At 37.4% G+C, this 20,657-nt stretch overlaps 2 protein-coding genes across 4 annotated transcripts in view; one reads left to right on the top strand and one right to left on the bottom strand.

Annotated features, from left to right (window-relative positions):
• LOC117784694 (lateral signaling target protein 2 homolog) overlaps positions 1 to 19,304 on the top strand; it is a 35,700-nt gene extending 16,396 nt beyond the window's left edge. For 2 of the 3 annotated variants that reach the window (XM_034622498.1, XM_034622499.1), the window contains exons 3-9: positions 5,289 to 5,446; positions 11,190 to 11,262; positions 11,492 to 11,659; positions 11,806 to 12,004; positions 13,544 to 13,869; positions 15,592 to 15,676; positions 15,754 to 17,736. In XM_034622498.1, coding sequence (XP_034478389.1) covers positions 5,289 to 5,446; positions 11,190 to 11,262; positions 11,492 to 11,659; positions 11,806 to 12,004; positions 13,544 to 13,869; positions 15,592 to 15,676; positions 15,754 to 17,708 — 2,964 coding nt within the window. In that variant the 3' untranslated portion in view covers positions 17,709 to 17,736. Of the gene's footprint in view, positions 1 to 5,288; positions 5,447 to 11,189; positions 11,263 to 11,491; positions 11,660 to 11,805; positions 12,005 to 13,543; positions 13,870 to 15,591; positions 15,677 to 15,753; positions 17,737 to 18,411 lie in introns of those variants that run through there. The other variant, XM_034622500.1, reaches the window with a different exon arrangement.
• A 19-nt stretch (positions 19,305 to 19,323) lies between these two features.
• On the bottom strand, positions 19,324 to 20,655 carry LOC117784695 (proteasome inhibitor PI31 subunit). Its single transcript, XM_034622501.1, has 5 exons — positions 20,566 to 20,655; positions 20,255 to 20,461; positions 19,894 to 20,184; positions 19,729 to 19,832; positions 19,324 to 19,664 (listed from the first exon to the last, which is right to left on the bottom strand). Exons 2-5 carry the CDS (start codon positions 20,435 to 20,437, stop codon positions 19,433 to 19,435), a joined length of 810 nt encoding a protein of 269 aa, XP_034478392.1. The 5' UTR covers positions 20,438 to 20,461; positions 20,566 to 20,655; the 3' UTR covers positions 19,324 to 19,432.
• Positions 20,656 to 20,657: the final 2 nt, after the last annotated feature.

Raw genomic sequence — 20,657 nt, 5'->3', positions numbered from 1 at the left:
TGCTACCCACACACACAGACACACACACACAGGAACTAACACACAACATAAGTCAACTTGCTATTGTTGTCGTAAATAAATATTATGAGCATTATTTAACTGGGTTAACTGCAGCCAATGAACAACTAAAACCAATCAAAACTGAACAGCTTTTGTGCCCAACTCCTACTTCCCCCTTTAGTTTGATTAAATGGATTTGCATAAATTGTTAATACAGTTGCAAAGCTTTAAAAGAGCCTCACCCAGTTCATCAACAAAAAAATAAAATATGACGTAAAAAAAAGTGAAAACTCTGGCGACACTTTTCTTCTTCGCATATGAGCGGTTTTTGGCTTGGAAAATGTGACCGCCCACGCATTTGCGTTTTAAACGCTGCAGCCGTTGTGCAATTGGCGTGAGCGTCTATATAATTCCGTTTAGCATTACAAAAGGCGTCTAGTTTTTCCCATGAAGCAAAAAAAAAAAACAACCAAAAAATGAATACAACAACAAATTATGGCAGCATTTTCCTATTGTCGTTGCTTAGCTTTGGTGGCCCTTTGAATTGCTCTTTTTTGTTAGCTGTTTGTGTCTTTTTTTCTTTGGATGCCAGGCATTTATTGAGCAATCTTTGTTGTTGTTACTATTATTGGGCCTGTACTATTTTCAATATTGTTTACAAATTTATTAGCTGGGAACAAAAGCCAAAAAGCCAAAACAGAGCGCAACAAAGCGACTTGACTTGCCAATTGAACATATGCAGCGACATGCTTAAACAAAAGACTCAGGCAACGAACTTGTTTTTTTTCGCAAACAGAACGTTAAGCTGACTGCTTCATCTGCTTCTTCTTCTAACCACTTTTCCAAAACATACGAAAGTGGCATGAAAATGAAAGTTTTCTACGTATTTTCGGCAAAGCTGACAAGTTTTCGCGTCGCGTCGCTTCGCCTGTTGTTGCTGTTTTTCCACTTCCACTTCCACTCGTTCACCTGGTTTCGGTTTCGGTTTCGCTGGCACGTTCGCCAGAGTTGTACAACAGGATTGGCCGCCATGAAAACGCGTTGGCGCAAGCAGGAAAAACCACACAACACACACACACACATATACACTTACCACACACACACACACACACATGTACTTACGTACTTACTCTGCACACATGTCACCTGGCGCGTAATTTAGCTCTTAAATGAGGGGGCCGACAATGCAGCGGAAAATTCAGCATGCCACTTCATCAAAGTGTCTTTAATATACCTTATAAACCGACTTTCAGTTTTCCTTATAAAACTCACGCTTAACTGTATTGAATTTCCTGCTCAAGTGAAAATCTATTGATTGATTTGCATTTATGGCGCTGACGGAAGACACCGCTAGCTATTATTATAGCTGCCAACCTGCCGAGATAAAACTATGCATGAAATTAGCATAAATTTGTGTGCGGATCTCAAAACATGACGTCCAATTGAGCGTGTCTCTAAAATAATATTTATTTTGCTATCAATGGGTGAGATGCTTTTCAAAATGGGGTCAGTTGACATTTGAAGTTCTGCGCCTGAGGCTCAATTGTGGCTCAAATTGATAATAAACATATCTATGCATTTTTTGGCCATCATTTGCAGTCAAACATTGCAATTTCTTTTGCTGGCTGCTGCAACCTGTCACAAAACAAATTTATCAAGTCCATAATAATTTGATATAATGATTATATCTATTACAACAAAGACTGCCGCTCAAGCTTGAACACCGGCAAATTCATTTTATTAAATGTCAACCCAGAGCCATCCTCAACTTTATCTTCAGCTTTAGTTTCGGCTTCGACTCTGTTGCGCCAAAATCGTGACTACAAAAGTTCAACAGCATTTTACACAAAAAGTGCAAACTTAATAAACAACAACAAACACACAACAACAATGAAAATAACAAAAATAAAAAAAGATTCTCTAGAGTACCTGAAACGACGACCTGAGCAAACTTCCGTGCTGTTTGCACTTGTGCACGTGTTTGCTGCCTTTTGTTGTTATTATTGTTGTTATTGTTGTTCAGCTGCTGTTGCTGCTGGGTGTCAATTATAGAACTTATTAAAGTCATCGATACAGCAGCCTAAGACAGCTTCTTTAATTACACACCAATGACATTTATATACAAAAAACAAAACTAAATTAAACTTTGTGCAATATATTTGCAATATTTTTATTTTTATAACATGACACTTTGTGAAAGAACTGTACAAAAATTTAAGAAATAACAATTTCTGTTGCTAAGCCACATTGTTGCTTTGTTAAAGTTCAAAAATTGCATTTAAAATTAATTTTAACTTTGATTTCAGCTTTCTGAAATTCAAGGGAGCTGACAATATCATCTCTTAGAGATTTTGAAACTGTGCAAGTCAACATTTTTAATACTTTCGGCTTCGATTATGACTATAGAATCACTTTCATTGTTTGTTTTTTGTGGTTTTTTTTTTTGGCAGGTTTCATTATATATTTTTTATGGTATTTAGAGAGTTATTTGTACGTCTGTAGAGGGTAGCTAAGACACCTCTATAGTCGATTTGCGTCAGAGCCCAAAAAAAAAATTAGTTATATATGCAAGTATATATACATTTTTTGCTTAATTTCATGCTGTAGAATCGATAATAATTTGCATAATAAATGTGTGCTTAAAAAACCAGTTCAGTTGTTTTTCAAGAATCGATTGGTTTTTTGGTTAACACAAAACCAGACACACACACACACACACACACATGCAGTAACAGACACGAACTTATGAAATGTATTTCAAAGTTGTGCTAATTTTTGTTATCAAATAAAATATTACGTATACGTAGCAACCACGCGCCATTGGTTTGCAGCGTGTTCAGCGCCAGAGACAAACATGTCTAATTAATGTGAGTAACAAGAATAATAAAAAATAACTGCATAAAGCACTAAAGTAGCCAATAAACTAACTAAGAAACGAACTAACCGCATTAGGTTGCCATGATGAACTTTGACATTTTGAGGTCGTCTTGTAAAGCTTTTGGGCAGAAGATGACGACCTAGAAATATAAACTACAATAACAGCTTGTAACTTGTTTGGCCACACGACACTTGAGCCTACAAGATTCTTTTTTCTCGACAGCCCAAAAACAAAAATAAAATATAAAGAAAAAAAATAATGAAAACCTGTACAACAAAAGTGAATCTGCCTAGACAAGAGAAGCAACCGGAGCCAAGCCAAAGAATCTGTGAGACTTTGAAGTGAAATCAAAAGTGCTGAATACTCGCACAAACAGCAGCTAAAAATTAAAGCTAAAGTGCGCACACAGACACAAATACATATATATATATAAATATATACAATATTAAATAAAGCCAAAAAGCATACGAAAAGGTTAACAAGTTTTACTACATGATTTATTTGCATTTTTAATGTTCGGCCTGCTCATGAAGTGGCAGCAGCTTCAGTTCCAGTCCCAGCTAGACAAGTTTAACACTCGATCGTCTATCTGTGGCCCACTGTATGTAGAACTTAGCCAAAAAGAGAGACGTTACATACATATAGTATTTGTTTGTCTAGTTTTTCATATTTTTTCATTATTATTATTAAGGCAGCGCTTCAATTTGTACGCTGAACTTTGCCCAAAAAAAAAAAAAGCCAACTAGAAACTAAAATAAATAACAAACTGTGGGCATGTTGGTTACTGGGCTAATGGCTTTGCTTACGACCCTGTTCTTTGTTCGGGTTAATTGAACTCTTTTTTTTTTACTTCTTATTCAGCTTGTACTCAACTGAATGAACATATGCATGATAATGTAGCGCCATTAAATTGCCAGCTGTGTGGCAGATAAAGCCTTGATTTAACGAGAGCAGTACAATAAGTACGAGTACATGAATTTAAATAAATTCAAGAACCCGTTCTAAACACATTCGTGTCATCATTTAGAGGTTGCTGCCAAATATGCAGATTTCTATATGAATAAGTTATAATAATGCCTTGAATAAAAACTCAATTGATAAAATATTAAAACTCTTTGATTTAATTGTATATAATTTTCAAATTTAAATGTTATAAAAAAGTTAATTTTTAAATAGGTAATGCATAAATGAGGCGTGTTTAGACCTACAAAGTATATTTTCATATTATTGATTACGTTCAAGATTTAAATATATCTCTAAAAAATTTTTTTAGTTTGTCAAGTATGTTTTATATTTTTATCTTGAAGATATATAGTCTTTCAATTTATTTACATAAGTCTTATATAATTTAAATTTATATTTAACTATCACTTTGCGGTTTTATTACTTTTTGAACTGCCCATTTGAAAGAAAACTATATCAAAATATTACATATTTTCATATTATTGATTAAGTTCAAGATTAAAATGTATCTCTACAATTTTTTTTTTAGTTAGTCAAGTATTTTTTATATTTTTATCTTGAAGTTAGATAGTCTTTCAATTTATTTACATAAGTGTTATATAATTTATATTTATATTTATTTATCGCTTTAGGGTTTTATTACTTTTTGAACTGCCCATTTAAAAGAAAACTATATCAAAATATAAAATATGCGCTGTGCACTTAAGCATGACGCAAGCGCAAGTTGCATTTTCATTTCTTAGAGCAATCGAAAGCCTTGCAGCACTTTAAATATCTAAATATCACACACACACACACACAGAGACACAACACAAGCACAGGCATAAATAAGTAGAGATATAAAATAGCAACAATAAAAGCAGTAAACGCCGTTGTCTATAATTTTATATGTCTTACTGCAACACGATTCGCTATCGCGCTTCGTGCCAGCATTTGCTCCGATTTGATTTTAACTTTTATTTAACAACAACAAGCAACAACAGCAACACACAGTTGCTTGTAATGGCAGCCAGCAGCAACAAAACACAAAATACAAAAATAACAAAAAATATATATATGTATATAAATAGTAAAAGTAAAGTGAGTGAAAAACAACAACAAGAAAAATAAAAGCACAAATGCAAGCGCCCAACAAGGCCGTTCACTTTGGCTGGCAAAAACGCACACACACACACACACACACTAATACGCATGCATTGGTTACACTCACAGACATATATAGAGACTCTGTTGGAAAGTGAAAATTGCTGGCATTAGTTGCATTTGCAGCTGAAGTTGTTGTAGTTGTAGTTGTAGCTGAAATTGCAGCAGTTTTCGGTTTCTTTTGTCTGGCAGCAGCAGCAAGTTGCTCGCTTAAGTCTTTTGTGTTATGCCAAAGCAAAGCTGTTGCCATTTTCACGCCATTTTCTTACACTCTCTCTCTCTCTCTCTTTAACAACTTTTGCAGGAACACATTCAGGAAGTGCTGGACAAATGGACGCAAATTGATGACGAGATCTGGGCCAAAGTAATTGTCTTTGAGCGCAATCGCCGTGTGGCCAAGGCATACGCACGTGCTCCGGTGCTGACCATCAATGGATCCGATGATGGCTTCGATGGCATGCGGTGAGTACCCGCATATGCTCGTATGCAAATAATTAAGCCTTGTTGATTTAATTGCTGCCTGCAAACAACATTTAAACAAATAAACAAAAACAAAACTCAACAAAAAATTATTTATAGTAGAAGCAGAAAAAAAAACGCAAATGATGCCTTTGAACTTTTGCGCAAATCGGTTTGCCGTTAATGCCCTTGACCCACTGGCAACGAAAATACGCAAACAGGAGAGCTTTGAAATTTTTTTCAGTAAAAAACATACAAAAAAAAATTACTAAATTACACCTGATGTGCTCCCAAATGGCCAATGAATGAATGAAACTGAGTGCTGACGCTCTTGGTCCAACGCCCATCAAATTTGATGGCTTTTGGTATTACGATTTAATTGCCCAGCTGAACTTGTAATGCCAAAAGGTTCGTAATAGAAAAAAAAAAAAAGAACCTTCGGATCATTCAGCATGCAAATTACGACATTTGTGACCTCACTGCGGCAATTTGTAGCATGTGAAAAATGCCCCAAAAAAAGAACAGCAACAACAACAAGTGAAAATGTTTTAATAATTGCGCGTATTTCTATAAAATGAGCGATTTCCGTTGCGGGCCAATTTAAGTTGTTTTCCAAGAATTCTAGTTTTTGGTTTTTTTTTTGTTTTTTTTTTGAAGATACGAGTACAATATCTATGCTAAGCTTGGCTTTAACTGTGGTTGCGTTTGCGGTTGTGGTTGTGTTTGTGGCTGCAGTTTTTGGGGGCAGCACACTGCAGTTGTGGCTAATTAGCATATTCCGTCTGAAAATGATTTCGTTGTTGCGTGCCAGAAAATTGCAAATGCCAAACGCTTTTGGCTCAATTGCTGTGGCAATTTTGCTTTAGCAGCCCACACATTGTACAAAAAAAATACTCATCGAGTCAGCAGCCACTTGGTTTGAAGTGTTTCGAGCACTCGAAGCCAAATGTCAAGAAGTCTGCATAATATATATATTGTAGAGAAGTGGAGTCTTTTATGCTTATGATGAGCACTACAATGACCAGATCGAATGCATAATGCATAATGTATTATGTATAGTATTAGTCCATAAATGTGCTGATTAAAACGCACAGCAGCAGCAGCAATTTCTGGCCAAAAAAGGGCAACTCTGGCATTGTTATAAAATGACGATGGCGGCATCGTTTGTTGCCTTTAACAAAATGAAGATGCTGCCAATAAAATGTCAACTGAACAAGCAATAAAGGAAAATAGTCAAATGAAATTGAAAATAATAACGAAAGTCATTCAGTTGCATTCGTGACGAGGTCATCGCAGATTGCAATGCAAATTGCAGTGCAACTTCAACTCTAACTTTGATTCCCCTTTCCTTTAACCGCTAACAACAAATGTTTGTTGTTCGTTGTCAATGTTGGCTACCTGTTTATGTCAATTGCGGGGTTAAGTATGCATTTTGCCAACGACAAAACTGATTTCGAGTTGAAAGTGTCAAGCTAATCAATTGGCATGCCGCTGACTTCAAACAAATTCCATTTGTTTCCATGTGTGTGGTCTTTTTTTTTTGTCGTTGTCTATTTACCTGCCCTCCCCCTGCTCACCTGTAGCTGTAACCATACAGCTTGTTGTTGTAATTAGCCACAATTGCTGCCTGCTGTCAGCCCTTGTTAACTTCTATTTGCCTTAGCATCTTCAAATTAAAAATAGCCATTACTGCATTTGAATGCCACATGGATGGTTTCCTTATCATATATCCATAGACCAACTTTATTCCACACGCAACGTTTTTCTTCAGAAATCTGGCAAAATGCAAATGAACTCAACTACTGCGACAGTTGAGAGTGTTTACTACTTCTTGTTAGCTTTGACAATGCATGTAAATATTTTCACATATCAGAGATGTACAAAATAGAAATTTAAATATCTTTTTTTTATAGAAAGTTAAACTGTTATTTACTATAATTGCAACTTTTCACAGTAATATTTTATTTTTAAAACCAGTCTCGGCTAGAATTTCACTTTAATTTTATTGTCAGCCATAAATGGTCGCTGAAATATGTAAAAGTGTATTTAATTATTTTTAGTAACTGTTTTACCAATTACTATAAAGTTAAATACATTTTGTGCACTGTTCACTTTTTAGTTAAGCTGTTTGTGGAACTTTTCTTTAAATATTCACATAAAAATGATCTTTTTTTTATTTATTTATTTATTTTTTTATTTTCAACTAAGAAAAGTTGAAAAAAATTATAGTAAGAATATAAAAAATATGTAAAATTAAAAATTAAAATTTAAATGATAAAAAAAAACAAATTAAAGAATTTTAAAGTAGAAAAAGTTTGAATCAGGCATTTAAACGATAAAAGAAAATTTTAATCAAAAATATATTTTTTATTTATTTATTATTATTCGATATATCGACAACTCGATTTTCTACATTGATATAAAACTCGTTCCAAAGTTTGTATTTACATTTTAGTTATTACTAAATATAGACAAAGGGTATTCAAGCTTTGGTGTCTGCAAATCGTTTGATACAGCGATGTTGCATGCCACAGTTTGGCAATTTATATAGCTTGCAGCCTGCAGTTTTAGCTGTTGCTGTTGCAGTTGCATGTAAATTAATTAATTAGACTGTGTGCGGCTGTTGTGTTGGCGTCGCGTTAAGTGACACGCAGCAGAGATGCCAAGGACCACACATTGGTTGCAACAACAGCAACAGCAACACCAACAGCAACACCAGCAACTGCAGCAGCAGCAGCAACACAACAAGCGCATTTAATTAATGGCAAACCCTTAAACACTCATGGCCAGACCACTTACAAGTCTGCCATTATCTTGGGCGGCAATTGAAATGGCGCCAATATAAATTTAGCTGCTTATGACAGTTTGCCGTTGTCCTGAATTGTTGTCTTTGTTGTTGCGTGGGCGTTGCCAATCAAATTTGCATGTCGCTGGCAAAACAGTTGAAATCAAATCATAATAGCCGACGGCAATATCAGGCGCAGCGTGATATAAACAGAGCACTGCAAAAACCGTTTGATTGCAACATTTCATTTCATTTCATTTCAATTCGTGCGGATAATAAGTGAGGCACTAGAAAAAAAGGCGCGACCTGCGAGGCTAGCCAAGGCCACGCTTTAATTTACAGCACACAAAAGACAGTTTTTCGATTTACTTACAATAGAAACGGTTTGCGGATTGTGGATTGCGGATTTGGGGACTGGCAAGCTGATTGCAACAGCAAGCTATTGCTGCCTGGCTGCTGTTTAGCGTGCCACACGTGCCACTTTTATTCTATTTTTATACCCGTTACTTAAAAATGAGTAAAAAGGTATATTGCGTGCGTTGAAATATATGTAACAGGTAGACAGTGACAAGTCCAACCATATTAAGCATATATATTAATATATACATTATTATTAGCTATTAACACACTTAATCGCAGCAAGTTTGGACAAGTAGAACAGCAGTAAAGGCCAAACAAAGTTCTTAAACCCTTACAAGCTCCTAAGAGTATGCAGTAGATTTTTTATTGTTGATAAAAACAACTTTAAGCACTTTTATATATATGTGGAAATAAGTAACGGGTATTCTATAGTCGGGATCTCGACTTTAGGCTTTTCGACTTGTTTTTTTCTGTTCTCTTTTTTTTTGCAAACCAAGCACAAAGTAGCACTTGGCCTTGGCAGCGTTTTAAGGTGTGACCAGTAGCTGTCTGCAATTAATTCATTTAATTGGAGCAAAGCATAAATTTAGTTTGCGTTCTAACATGGCGAACGAGCGCAATGCAAATTGAGCTTGCTGCCGCGCGTTCGTTGCCTAAGTCTTTCGTTTTGATAACTTTTACTTAAGTTGACGCAACGAGATTTGTCTCGCACTGCATTTTACATACATTAATTTCAGCTCAACCGGTTGTTGCTGTTAACAATTTGCTTGTCTTTGTTGTTGTGTGTGTCCGCCGCAGGTCAAAGCGTTGCCAGTGCCAGTTTTGGACCACTCAAAACCAGTCGCCGTTAACTGCATTTTTGCTGCCGCTTCCTTGAAGACGCAGCAACAACAACAGCAACAACAGCAACATCAGCTCTCCATGCAAGGTTTGACCCACTGCACACGTTTAACTTGAACTCCAAAATGACGCTTTAAGCCAAAAAAATAAAAAAAAACCCGCTATAACTTGGACTCTCGCTTTCATTGGCAACGGCAGCCGCAAAAATGCAATACAGTTGGTGCAGTTGCCTTTTTGCCTTTTGCCTTTCGCATTTTTAGCTCATTTAGGCGTGTCAGGTCCAGTTTTGTTTTTTATATGCATTTATCTTTATATACATATTTTTTTTGTTATACTGGACGACCTTGCAACCGATATGTATATAACATATGCTAGCCACATCGAAGTGAATGCAACTTTGTGCCAGGCCATGAATTGGTATCTGAATATGTGATTGGCAGTGGGTTTGCCTGTTGCTTGGTTGCTTGGTATTGGTAACTGCAATAGCGTTAATACCGGTTCATCTTTTTCTTTGCTGTTGCGTTCAATTTTAATAACGCATTTTGATAGCTTAAGCGAAACGTTTAGAAAACAAAAGAACTGCAAAATCCGCTTCATATAGGGGCAACCTTGAAAGCCACATGCAACACATCAGCCAGAAGTGGCAGCAGCAACAGCAGCAGCAGCAGCAGTCCATGTCGATTTCATTTCATAGAAAACTTTGACACACATTTCAACGGTTTTTACAAGCATTTAGCCAATAAATCAACGCCAAGCAGAAGCGACGCGTCGACGTCGGCAGATGTTAGGCGCAGAACTAAGGCACATGGCCAACAAATGCCAACAGCAACAATTGCTGCCGTTCGTTCTACTAGAAACAACAGCAGCATATACAAATTAACATAAAACATAATAGTGACAGAGCGGCGTCAAGTGAGCTTGGCAGCAAAGACAGGAGCAATGCAGATAACAGCAACAACAACAGCAGCAACAGCAACAGAACAACCACAACAATGATCGTTACAGCAACAACAAGTCATGCGGTGGCCTTTTTGCGAACAACAATTACAATTAGCTTCGTTTCATTGTTTGCTGCTGGCGGCTTTGCCGTTTGCGGCTTCCTCTGCAGCTTCTTGTTAGCATTTTAGCCGACATTTTCGGCGACCTTAAGCGAAAACATCTGAGCCAAGCTAAAGTCAAGTCAAGGCATCTTCAACAAATATTTCTGGTTTGCTGTGTAAAAAAAGTAAGCAACAACTTGACAGTTCGAGACTAAAACAAAAGACTTAGGCAACAAACCTATTTGTAACGTGGCCAAAAATGAGTCAGCTGCTGTCTGGTTACTGCAATTAAACAAGTCGCTGAAAAATATGAAATGTTTATTATAAAATTTTTCGGCTGCAGCTGCCACACTTTGCACCAAGCACATAAATCACTGTCAATGCGAATTTGTGGCAGGCGAATGCACATTGCAGTTGTTTTTGTTGTTGGGGTGTTGCACCGCCTGTTGGCCAAATGTTTTGTCAAACGTTTATTGTAACAAAATGCTGATCCAGCCTGTGACTCATACAACGCTACAATCGAATTCAACTCGCATTCAAGCTCCAACTTCAACTCCCCATTGAAAAGTGAACGTGCCACAAAAAAATCTGTTGACTGCGACAACGAGTCTTATTTATTTACAATATTTTGAGTATTTTGTGTTTGATTGATTTGCAATTAATAAAGTGTTGTTCGCAATAATAATAATTGTATGATTATAATGTTTTTACCTTTTTGTAGCATCGGGCTGTGCGGCTTTGACAATCCCATGCGAGATCAGAAGACGGACGAACTGAAGCGCGTCATCGGCCAGGTAAGCGTGATATATATAGAGTTTATGGCACATTAAAGTGTGTACGACACAGTTATAAAGTGGGCCTGCCTAATTTATTTACATGCTGATAACAATAAACAGAATTGATGGGTTTTTAGCTACATCAAACGGCCATTAGCCTCGTCACCTGTCGCGACCAAAGTACAGCTATTTTCTTAAGCACTCGAATTAATTTTGCCTTGTTGTTTGTTTTTTTTTTGTTTTTTAGGGCGTCAAAATCAAAATGGATGATGCTGGCAATATACTCGTACGTCGCTATGCCAAGAGCAATGTATTTGTTAAGAGCACCGCCAGCAATCCCAACGATGAGACATCGATTGGTGCCGAAATCTTAAAGCTGCCAAATCAGGCGCTCGAAAGCGAAAAAATAGTCAAGGTAAATTGAGGTTAAATCGACGATTATACTCGCATTCAAATGTGATTCAATGCGAGTACGAGTACTAAATACAATATGCAAATTGTTTATTGTATTGTTTACTAATTCGTTGTCGCCTTTTTTCTCTAACTAAATAAAACCTGCAGCTCTTCGACATGAAGAAGTTTCAGTCGAACGTAAATCGTGAACTGCGCCGTGCCTATCCAGATCGTCGGCGCTTGGAGACGCAATGCCTATCGGTGGTGGCCTTTGTCAAATCGGAGAATGACATTTTGGAGTGCCCCATTTGGGTGCTCATTGTGAATGTGGTAGCCATGGATATGCTAAAGAGCAAACTGCCGCCAGGTGAGTTACAAGTTCCAAGCTACAAGTGTCTCCCCATGCAGCTTTGTTTGCCATTATGTGCCATTGATGTGCTCTTGAGATGGGCGAGTTCTTAGCTAGTTACGACCTAGAATTCCATATGCAAATAATCATCATATTTCAGTTATACTTTGAGCAACTTCGATCTCTCATAACTCTGGCAAAACTTTACCGATTTTCAAGCGGAATATCATTTTGATCATGATTTGGCCTCTTAATTGATTCTGCAATTAAATTTTTATCATCTAGAAAATTTGATATTTTTTCGCCACTAAGCCATCTATCATCCAATTTTCCATACCTACCCCTTGACATTTTTTCAAAAACTTTGATCTCTCATAACTTCATCAAAAATTAACCGATTTTCAAGCGGAATATCATTTTGATCATTATTTGGCCTCTTAATTGATTCTGCATTTAAATTTTTATCATCTAGAAAATTTGATATTTTTTCGACACTAAGCCATCTATTATCAAATTTTCCATACCTACCCCTTGACATTTTTTAAAAAACTTTGATCTCTCATAACTTCATTAAAAATTAACCGATTTTCAAGCGGAATATCATTTTGATCATGATTTGGCCTCTAAATTGATTCTGCATTTAAATTTTTATTATCTAGAAAATTTGATATTTTTTCGACACTAAGCCATCTATCATCCAATTTTCCATACCTACCCCTTGACATTTTTTCAAAAACTTTGATCTCTCATAACTTCATCAAAAATTAACCGATTTTCAAGCGGAATATCATTTTAATCTTGGGTTGGCCTCTAAATTGATTCTGCATTTAAATTTTTATCATCTAGAAAATTTGATATTTTTTCGACACTAAGCCATCTATCATCCAATTTTCCATACCTACCCCTTGACATTTTTTCAAAAACTTTGATCTCTCATAACTTCATTAAAAATTAACCGACTCTTAAACGGAATATTATTTTGATCATGATTTGCCTTCTTTATTCATCCTGCATTAAAATTTAATAAATTTTGTTCAAAAAAAAATTTTCCTCCAGATCTTGATTTCGATTTAGATGCTAAGCGTCCCCCCTTTGAAATTTTGAAAATTCAAAATCTGAAATTTCAAGTTTTCACTTTTAACCAAATTTAAACTGTCATAACTTAAGCAAAACTGAACCGATTTTAAAACGGAATATCATTTTGATCCTGATTCGGCCTCTTAATTTATTCAAATTAAATTTGTTGTTTCAAATAATAATTTTTTTTTTGTTTCTCCATACTTACCCCTAGTTCTTTGTTTAAAAGCTCTCAACTCACAACCGATTTGCTTGAGGCATGTCATAATGATCACAGTGTGACCTTTAAATATGTTCTGCATTTAAATGTTGATCAATTGTTAAATTAAAAAAATATTTTAGACTCGATAGACGAGGATGCTTTCAGTTGTTATCTTTTTATAAGACACATGTATATTTTTCGCAACAGTTTCTATTGTGTGCGTGTTGTAATTGATTAATTGCAGCAACAAACTGAGTTATTTGTTTTACCTCTTGCAGTGCAACGTCCCATTGTGGACATCAAGAATCGCCCGCGCATACCCATACCCGATGAGGATCCCTACAGCGTGGCCGGCAATGGCAGCAATGGTAGCTCGGGCAGCTCCGGCTTTGGCAGTGGCCACCAGCAGCAGCAGTTGCAACAACAACAGCAACACCATCAACAGCAGCTTGGCAAGCATTTGAATAATGGCAACAGCGGTCATGTGGCTGCCACACGAGAACAATTGCTGCTGCAGACGCAACAATTGGCGCACAAGCGCAGCGAGAAGCCACCCAAATTGCCGCCCAGGGATAATGTCTATGCACACGATCTAATTCCAAAGGTGAGTCAATCAATTAGCAGCAAGTTGCAAGTTGCAACTTTGTTACTCAAGTGTTGGTGCTGGACTTGAGTAGAGAGTGTGTGAGTGTGTGTGTGTGTGTACGCGTAATATAATTAAAATTTTTGGTAGCGCTAAAACACATATAATACTTACAGCCAAGAAGTGTGGCAACTAGTTCAGCAACAACAACAACGAATATATATATAACGGGGAGCTTTGGCTATGCTTGGCTACGTGCACAACGCGGGCACTTGCAAAATGGTTTATGACTCTGTGCCCTGTCTGCCACCTAACCCCTTCCCTACAGCTCCCCCACCTCTTCTACTGACTTCATTCAGTTCTGGCTGGCAAGTGGCTAAAAATACCAGGCCACTTGTTGCGGCGACGATTTCGCTTTGGACATTGTTGTTGTTGTCGTTGTCGTTGAGCTTCACCAAGCATTTGGCTTGCATTCAATAATATTCGAATTTCAGCAGCAGGCCAACAAATAACTGCAAACGAATCGCGTGTAATTAATATGCACGGAATGTTGCCAATGGTTTGCCAATGGGCCCAACGACCGAGCTGCGACTTGGAGGCTACAAATGCTATGGGCTCTGCCTATGTATCTCTCTCTCCCGCTCTTCCTCTTTGTCTGCACAGTTATGGCTAACTGTAAGACTCACACACACACACACACACAAGAGATACGACGTGTGCAGCGATTGCTGGCGCACCTTGCGCAAAGTTAAGCCGAAGCCATCGCGTTTGTTGCCTAAGTCTTTTGATTTTGATGGGCTCGCGAGCATTTTAAAAATAAATATTTCAAATAAATGCTTGTTGATGTTAAACTATTATAGAAAATACACAAGCATTAAATTGAATTATGTAATAATTATGATTAAATTATAAATAAACATATCTATAACTATTGTGCATTAAATCAAATTATGTAAGAATTATGTTTCCTTATACGAAAGTCGAAAAATTTTACTCAGAATTCGAAAAATCCAAAAAAAAAAAAAAAAATAGGAAAACAATATTAGCAATCCGAAATTAGGCAAACGGCGCGGCTTTTAATGCTGATCAAAAATATATACACTTTATGGAGTCGCATGTTACATACATTCCAACGAACATAATATACCATTTTACTTATTTTTCAGGTAACGGGTATAATTAGGAAAACATAAATTAGGAAGACAAAAAATAGGAAAAAAATTGAGAAAGCAAAAATAAGGAAAATAACTGAAGAGACAAAAATTAAGAAGACAAAAAATTAAGAAAAAAAAAATTTGAATTACAAAAGTTAGGAAAAAAAATTGGAAAGACAAAAATTAGCTAAAGACAATTTTTTAAGTAACGGGTATAATTAGGAAAACTTAAATTAGGAAGACAAAAAATAGGAAAAAAAAATTGAGAAAGTAAAAATTAGGAAAAAAAATTGGAAAGACAAAAATTTTTATTTAATTCTCTTAAAAGTCGCGCAATTTTTGTTTAGACTTTTTTTTTTTCTAATTTTTGTAATCAAAATTTTTTTCTAAGTTAAAATTCCCCATATCTGATTCCAATTTTTTTCTTCCTTACTTTGGATTTCCAAAATTTTATACTTTGCTTATTTGTATTGTTTTTTTGTACTTTTTTAGACAAAATTTCAGAGAGAGAACAATAGTCATGAATTTAAATGAAATTCATCTAAAATATTTCATTAATCACTAATGCTTATAATTATTATGCTTATAGCCGGACTATGATGACATTGATTTGGAGACCAGAATCAAACTATCGCGAGGCAAGTCCGACAAGGGCAAGGACAACAAGAAATATGGTAAGACAATTTTTAAGCAGCAGCAGCAAATGAAGAGAAAAGTAAAGCAGAGAGTCGCTTCATGTTATATTTTGCAGATGATCCTTATTATTGTGGATTGCGTGCACGCGTGCCCAACTTTGTCAAGTCCTCCAAGACGGGTGCGAAGGATCAAAGAGATGGCAATGGCAACAACATCATCATGAATGGCAACAGCGATGGCATGAGCACACTTAGCCAAAAGAAGACCTCGATGATACACAATCATTTAGCTGGCATGCATTCGCATTCGCATCCGCATCATCTACAACAACAGCAGCAGCAGCAGCAGCAACTAATGGCGGCGGCAGCAGCAGCAGCTCATGCCGTGCATCACCAGCAGCCGAGCCATCATCAGCATCAGATCTGGCAGACGCGCAGCTATGAGAGTGGCATAGGTATTTATAAACAGGGCGGCTATCAAAGCCAACAACAACAACAACTGCAACAACAACAACTACTACACAAAACGCACGCTCTGCAATTGCAATTGCAAATGCAACAGCAACCACAGTCACTGCCAACGGACCTTACAGCAACAACAACTGCAACTGCAACAGCAAAGACACAAAGCACACAACAACAGCAACAGCACAAAGCACGTAGCAAACACCAACAGCAACAGCACATGCTCTCTCACTCGCACTTGCACGCAACACATGTCCATGCGCATCATCGTCACCAGCACCGGCAACATTGCCATCGCTTGCACCAGCCCAGTCCGAAAAGTGCACCCACTGTCGGCTACTATGCACCCGAGCAATACTATGATGATCTGGAAGCGTTGGCTGTGCGTCAAGGTGCACGCCGTTTGTCCACACGTCGCACGCCGCTGACAACGGAGAATGCCTGCAACTGTGTCAGCTGCTATGCACTTGCACCACTTTGTGGTGAGGTGCCGGCACCGCGGCCGCAGCGCAGTCTCAGCCAGCAGCAGCTGCGACGGCATCAGCGTCTGAGCGGCGGACTGCGTGACAAGCAGGTCGGTATGGCCAAGTGGTGTAGTGAGAGTGACATATCAGTGCTCGAACAGGTGCAGGAGGACGAACCAGCAACAGCAACAGCAACAACAATGCACACCGACGATCGCTATGACAGCTACGAGTACGATGACTTCGACCTGGACTTTGACATTGACGACAATATGAACGGCAACTACTTGCGACAACCTACCATTGCCGCCGTGCACAGCAACGAGGAGACCGACCTGTATGTGGATCGCGCCCAGCTGCGACAACTGGCAGCACCTGCACTGCTTACAGCTCGCAACAAGTCCCAATCCACGGAGAGTTTTTTCGAGCAGCCAAACGAAGAGGGCTCACTGTACATGTACGGCGGACGCAGCCGCATTGTGGCCAAACCACCAGCACCGATCAACATATATGAGCGTGTGCCGAACTCAATTGGCTCCGAGCTAAGCTACAGCGGCAACAAGTTGCTGGCAAACATGCAGCGAACGCAATACTACAACAAGCCCAAGTTGCCAGCGCCGAGTTGGCGGGGCAAACGTCAGACAGAGACGACACTTGTGCAGCAAGCTGACAAAAAACTGTATGACAATGCGAGCAACAATAACTACAACAATAAGCGACAGCTAACGAACAACAGCAACAGCAACAAACACAACAACAATAGCAATGCCAAGCGAAACAATGATGACGTCTTGAAGAACAAAAATAATTTCAATAGTAAAAACAAAATTATAACAACAGCGACAGCAGCAACAAAGAGTTTAGCAATAGCAACAACAGCTGCAACAGCAACAACAGCAGCAACAACGACGGCAACAGCAGCAATTGCCAATGTAACAGCGGCAACAACAGCATCAACAACAGCAGCAGCAGCAACAACAACAACAAACAATGCACCGCCTCAATTGCAGGCACAAACACAAAGAACTGGGCGCACTGCCAGCCGCCTTGACATCAGCGACATGGAATCCATTTATGGCTATCTAAAGCCCCGCAAGCCGCGCAGTCTCAGCCTCAAGAAAATCCAGATACTTGACTATTAAATACAAAAACATATGTGCTCTTCAAAATGAGGTTATTTGGTCGACAAGATTTCGTTTTTGGTATTTTGTATTTTGTTTATGGTTATTCCCGGCATCAGATATATCAGATATCGGCAACAGATATCGTTAATGCGCTGTGTATATATAAAAAATGCGAATTTGCCTAATGGTTTATTAGTAGCACCTTTTGTACCTTTGGTATTTTACCTTAAACTGTACGATTTTTTACTAACTCTACTTTAACTTTGGACCCTGGACGACAACAGTTTACCATACCTTACCTTTACCGTTAACATGTACATACAAATCGGTCATTGCCCATGCACAATACATTCATTCCATTGTCTTATCATTGTCACATAATAATATATTTATACTGATAAAAAAAACTTAAATTAAAAACTTACTTAAATCAAAAAAATTGTCTTAAAAAACGCTTTTGTTTTTAAAGAAAACTTTAAGAGAAAAATACAAAGAGCCAAATATAACAATAAAGAGTTTACTCTTATTTTTATAAGCCGGCTTCTCAATGCTTTTTAAGACTTGGTGTTAAAAAAAAACAATATTTTTCTTAAATAAGTAAGAATTTTCGTCTAAAAGTCCTTGGAGAACAAAAATAAATTTTTATCAGTATAAATATATATATATAAATTATGTTTATATATGCATATTTGCTAATGTCAGTCTACTGTGCTTCTTGTAGATTCCGAGCTTGTCGAATCTCCTTACAATCACATCTATGGACGCCATTTACCGCTGCCCACCCGCGGCTATGTACCCACACCACGCATGTTTATTGGGGAATGGGACTGAGAGAGAGAGAGAGAGAGGGAGAGAGAGTGGAAAGTGGAGAAGGTGAAGGATAAACGAGAGCTAAATGCTTCGATCGCTTGAATCACAACGCACTACATGAGCCCACAGCCAATCCAAGCAGCCAAGGCACAAAACATTTCTATATAACTAAACAGAAATTATTATAAAGCCTCACATTCTGAGATGGCAAACAATAATTTAAGTCAACCAGCAAGAAAACTTCGCGTTCGAAGTTACAAAAATTAATTAATTTAGCAAAATATTATGGTAATATAATATTAGGCTAGACATAAATGAAACAGAAAACATTACACATATATGTATTGTATGTAATATAATAACTATACTTATTATTATTATTATTATTAGCTGCGCATATTCAGTTTCAGTTGATTTCCGTAGCTATTCTTGAGATTATGACGCAATTACTGTTTCAAGCGCACTTTCAACTTTATACTTTATACATAAAAAACAACAAATATAAATTTGATATTATTGCGCAATAACACGCCATTACATTGTATAGCTATAGGGTTTTTTTGTAAATTTATCACCTTGTATCTGTTGTCGCACTATTTGCGATACTATATCTAAAACTGCCCAATTGCAGCCTAATCACAAATCTACGAATAGAGTATATTTGTAATGTCACATATGATATGATTATATATTACATTTAATCAATACATTTCTAAATGTTTTTAGGCTGATTTGTCTGTTCTTATCGCAATATTCTGTATCGTATTTGAGCAACAATAAAATTATATTTTAGTTTAAATCAAATATAAATGCGTTTCTTGTCCATTTTTTTCCATTCTATGGGATTTATTAATGTATTTTCAGAGTCAAATAAAGAAAACTACAAACTATCGATTTGATTAGCCTTGATTTTCATTGAGCGGCTGTGCTTTTTACATGTAGTAATCTGGGTTCCAATTTGGCGGACGCATGTGATCGGGATTCGGTCCCATGCTACCCGGTCCGCGTGGTGGAATAGGGCTGAAGGGATCAAAACGCGCCAAGCCTGAATTAGGGCCGAAGGAATATAGATTACCAGGGCCGCGACCTAACGGATCTAGATCTCCGCGACCAACATCGGGAAAACCAAATGGTCGTGGCTCAAAACCGTGCGGCATAAACGATCTAAAATTTTAAAATTTTAGTAATAAAACACCCATTAAACAAATTAGTCATCTATAACATTTACCCTGGACGTCTAGGCTCACCAATGCGCAAAGGATCTGTAGTTGGAGCCGGAGATTGGCTGGTTTGTGTCTGAGTAGTTGCCTCTCGAGAGTTGCCAGTGAAAACCTGAAAAATTCAAATATATATATTGAATTCTGATGTGCAATTCAATATTATTGCGTCTTACTGGATCACATAGTTCTTTGCGAAATCGCTCAACGATATCTGTTGCAGTTGGCATTACTTTTGCAATAGTGCCTTTTACTTCGACTACCAAAGACTCTGGCGTGATACAAATGTTGGACACATTCTTGGTATTAATGTCCAAAAGGTTGACAATCAAGGCATCTTCAGTGATATGTCCCAGCAACAAATAAAGTGCTTTATTATGCACATAACGCAGAGAGTACTTTGTATTATCGCCGTTCCAATGATCTGGCATCAGTTCACTTCCATCTTCGTCCTCGGGCAAAGTTTTCTGCACAAAATACAATACATATGTAAACACACGATGATAGTGCATTTATTTTAATGCATTATTTACTCACGTCATCACCAATTCCAACACAACGAAATTTGTAATGCTTCGTAAGTAAGAAGTGAGCAAGGACCATCAAAACATCCGCCTTCTTATCTATGATTCCATCTACAGTTTTATATAGCAAGTCCCAGCCGTAAAAGAAGTCAGAGCCCAAGGCATCGGCTGTGGATTTTGAAGATGCAGGCTCCATTTTCGTTGACAACTGTAGAGATTGCTAGAAGGCAGATTACAATTTGAGTTGAAACATATTTCACAAGGCACAAAAACTATATCTGCTGTCAAAGTCAGGGAAAATAGAAATAAATTATCAGTATTTACAAAAAACTTCCGACGAATATTCTCAACGAATTTATCGATGTGTTTCTATGAATCGGTCGACTCAGTATCGGCATAATACGATAAAATACAAA

Source organism: Drosophila innubila (genome assembly GCF_004354385.1).
Source record: "Drosophila innubila isolate TH190305 chromosome 2R unlocalized genomic scaffold, UK_Dinn_1.0 1_C_2R, whole genome shotgun sequence".
In the NCBI taxonomy this organism is placed as follows: domain Eukaryota; kingdom Metazoa; phylum Arthropoda; class Insecta; order Diptera; family Drosophilidae; genus Drosophila; species Drosophila innubila.
This window is presented reverse-complemented; position numbering and strand designations above follow the sequence as displayed.